The sequence below is a fragment of the Buceros rhinoceros genome, unplaced genomic scaffold (genome assembly GCF_000710305.1).
Source record: "Buceros rhinoceros silvestris isolate BGI_N320 unplaced genomic scaffold, ASM71030v1 scaffold28308, whole genome shotgun sequence".
In the NCBI taxonomy this organism is placed as follows: Eukaryota; Metazoa; Chordata; class Aves; order Bucerotiformes; family Bucerotidae; genus Buceros; species Buceros rhinoceros.
In genome coordinates, this window is record NW_010427879.1 from 7998 (window position 1) to 8541 (window position 544).

At 66.2% G+C, this 544-nt stretch overlaps 1 protein-coding gene across 1 annotated transcript in view; it reads left to right on the forward strand.

The window, feature by feature from the left end:
• The window catches only part of FGD2 (FYVE, RhoGEF and PH domain containing 2), a gene marked incomplete at its 5' end in the record, with an annotated part of 8012 nt that overhangs the window by 6081 nt on the left and 1387 nt on the right, over positions 1 to 544 (forward strand). Inside the window, 2 exons of the mRNA XM_010142086.1 lie at positions 42 to 134; positions 288 to 413. Of these exons, the coding sequence (XP_010140388.1) occupies positions 42 to 134; positions 288 to 413 (219 nt within the window). The remainder of the gene's footprint in view (positions 1 to 41; positions 135 to 287; positions 414 to 544) is intronic.

The following is a 544-nucleotide window of genomic DNA, read 5'->3' on the forward strand; positions in this document are numbered from 1 at the left end:
CCCCCCCCCCCCTGCCCCTCTAGCCCTGCCTTCCTCTCTAGGCCTTCCAAGATGCCATTGACAGGAAGGAGAAGAGAAGCGAGACCTTTAAGACAGCAGTACCAGGGCAGGAGACAGGCCTCCATGCCTTGAAGGTAACCCTCCTGCCTTCCCCGTGCCTTGACACAGAGCTGGGGGGAGGTTGTGGATGGGGAGAGGGGCTGAGGAGGGGAAGGGGTGAGAAGAGAAGGGCTGGGCCCCCCCAGACCATGGCTAGCCCGCCCCAGCAATGCTGTTTCCCGCCCCAGACAGAGGAGCTGGGCCGCCGGGCCCCACAGTGGGTGCGGGACAACCTGGTGACCATGTGCATGCGCTGCAAGGAGCCCTTCAATGCCATCGTGCGCCGGAGGCACCACTGCCGAGCCTGCGGATACGTGAGTCTCGCCCTGTCCCCCCTCTCCCTGCTCCCTCCCGGCCTGCCCGGGTGGCTGCGGGGCAGGAGCACGTTTCTCCTACACCTCATCCCCCCTTCCCCAGGCTCAGGGCTGCTCCTGCCCCTCAGCTC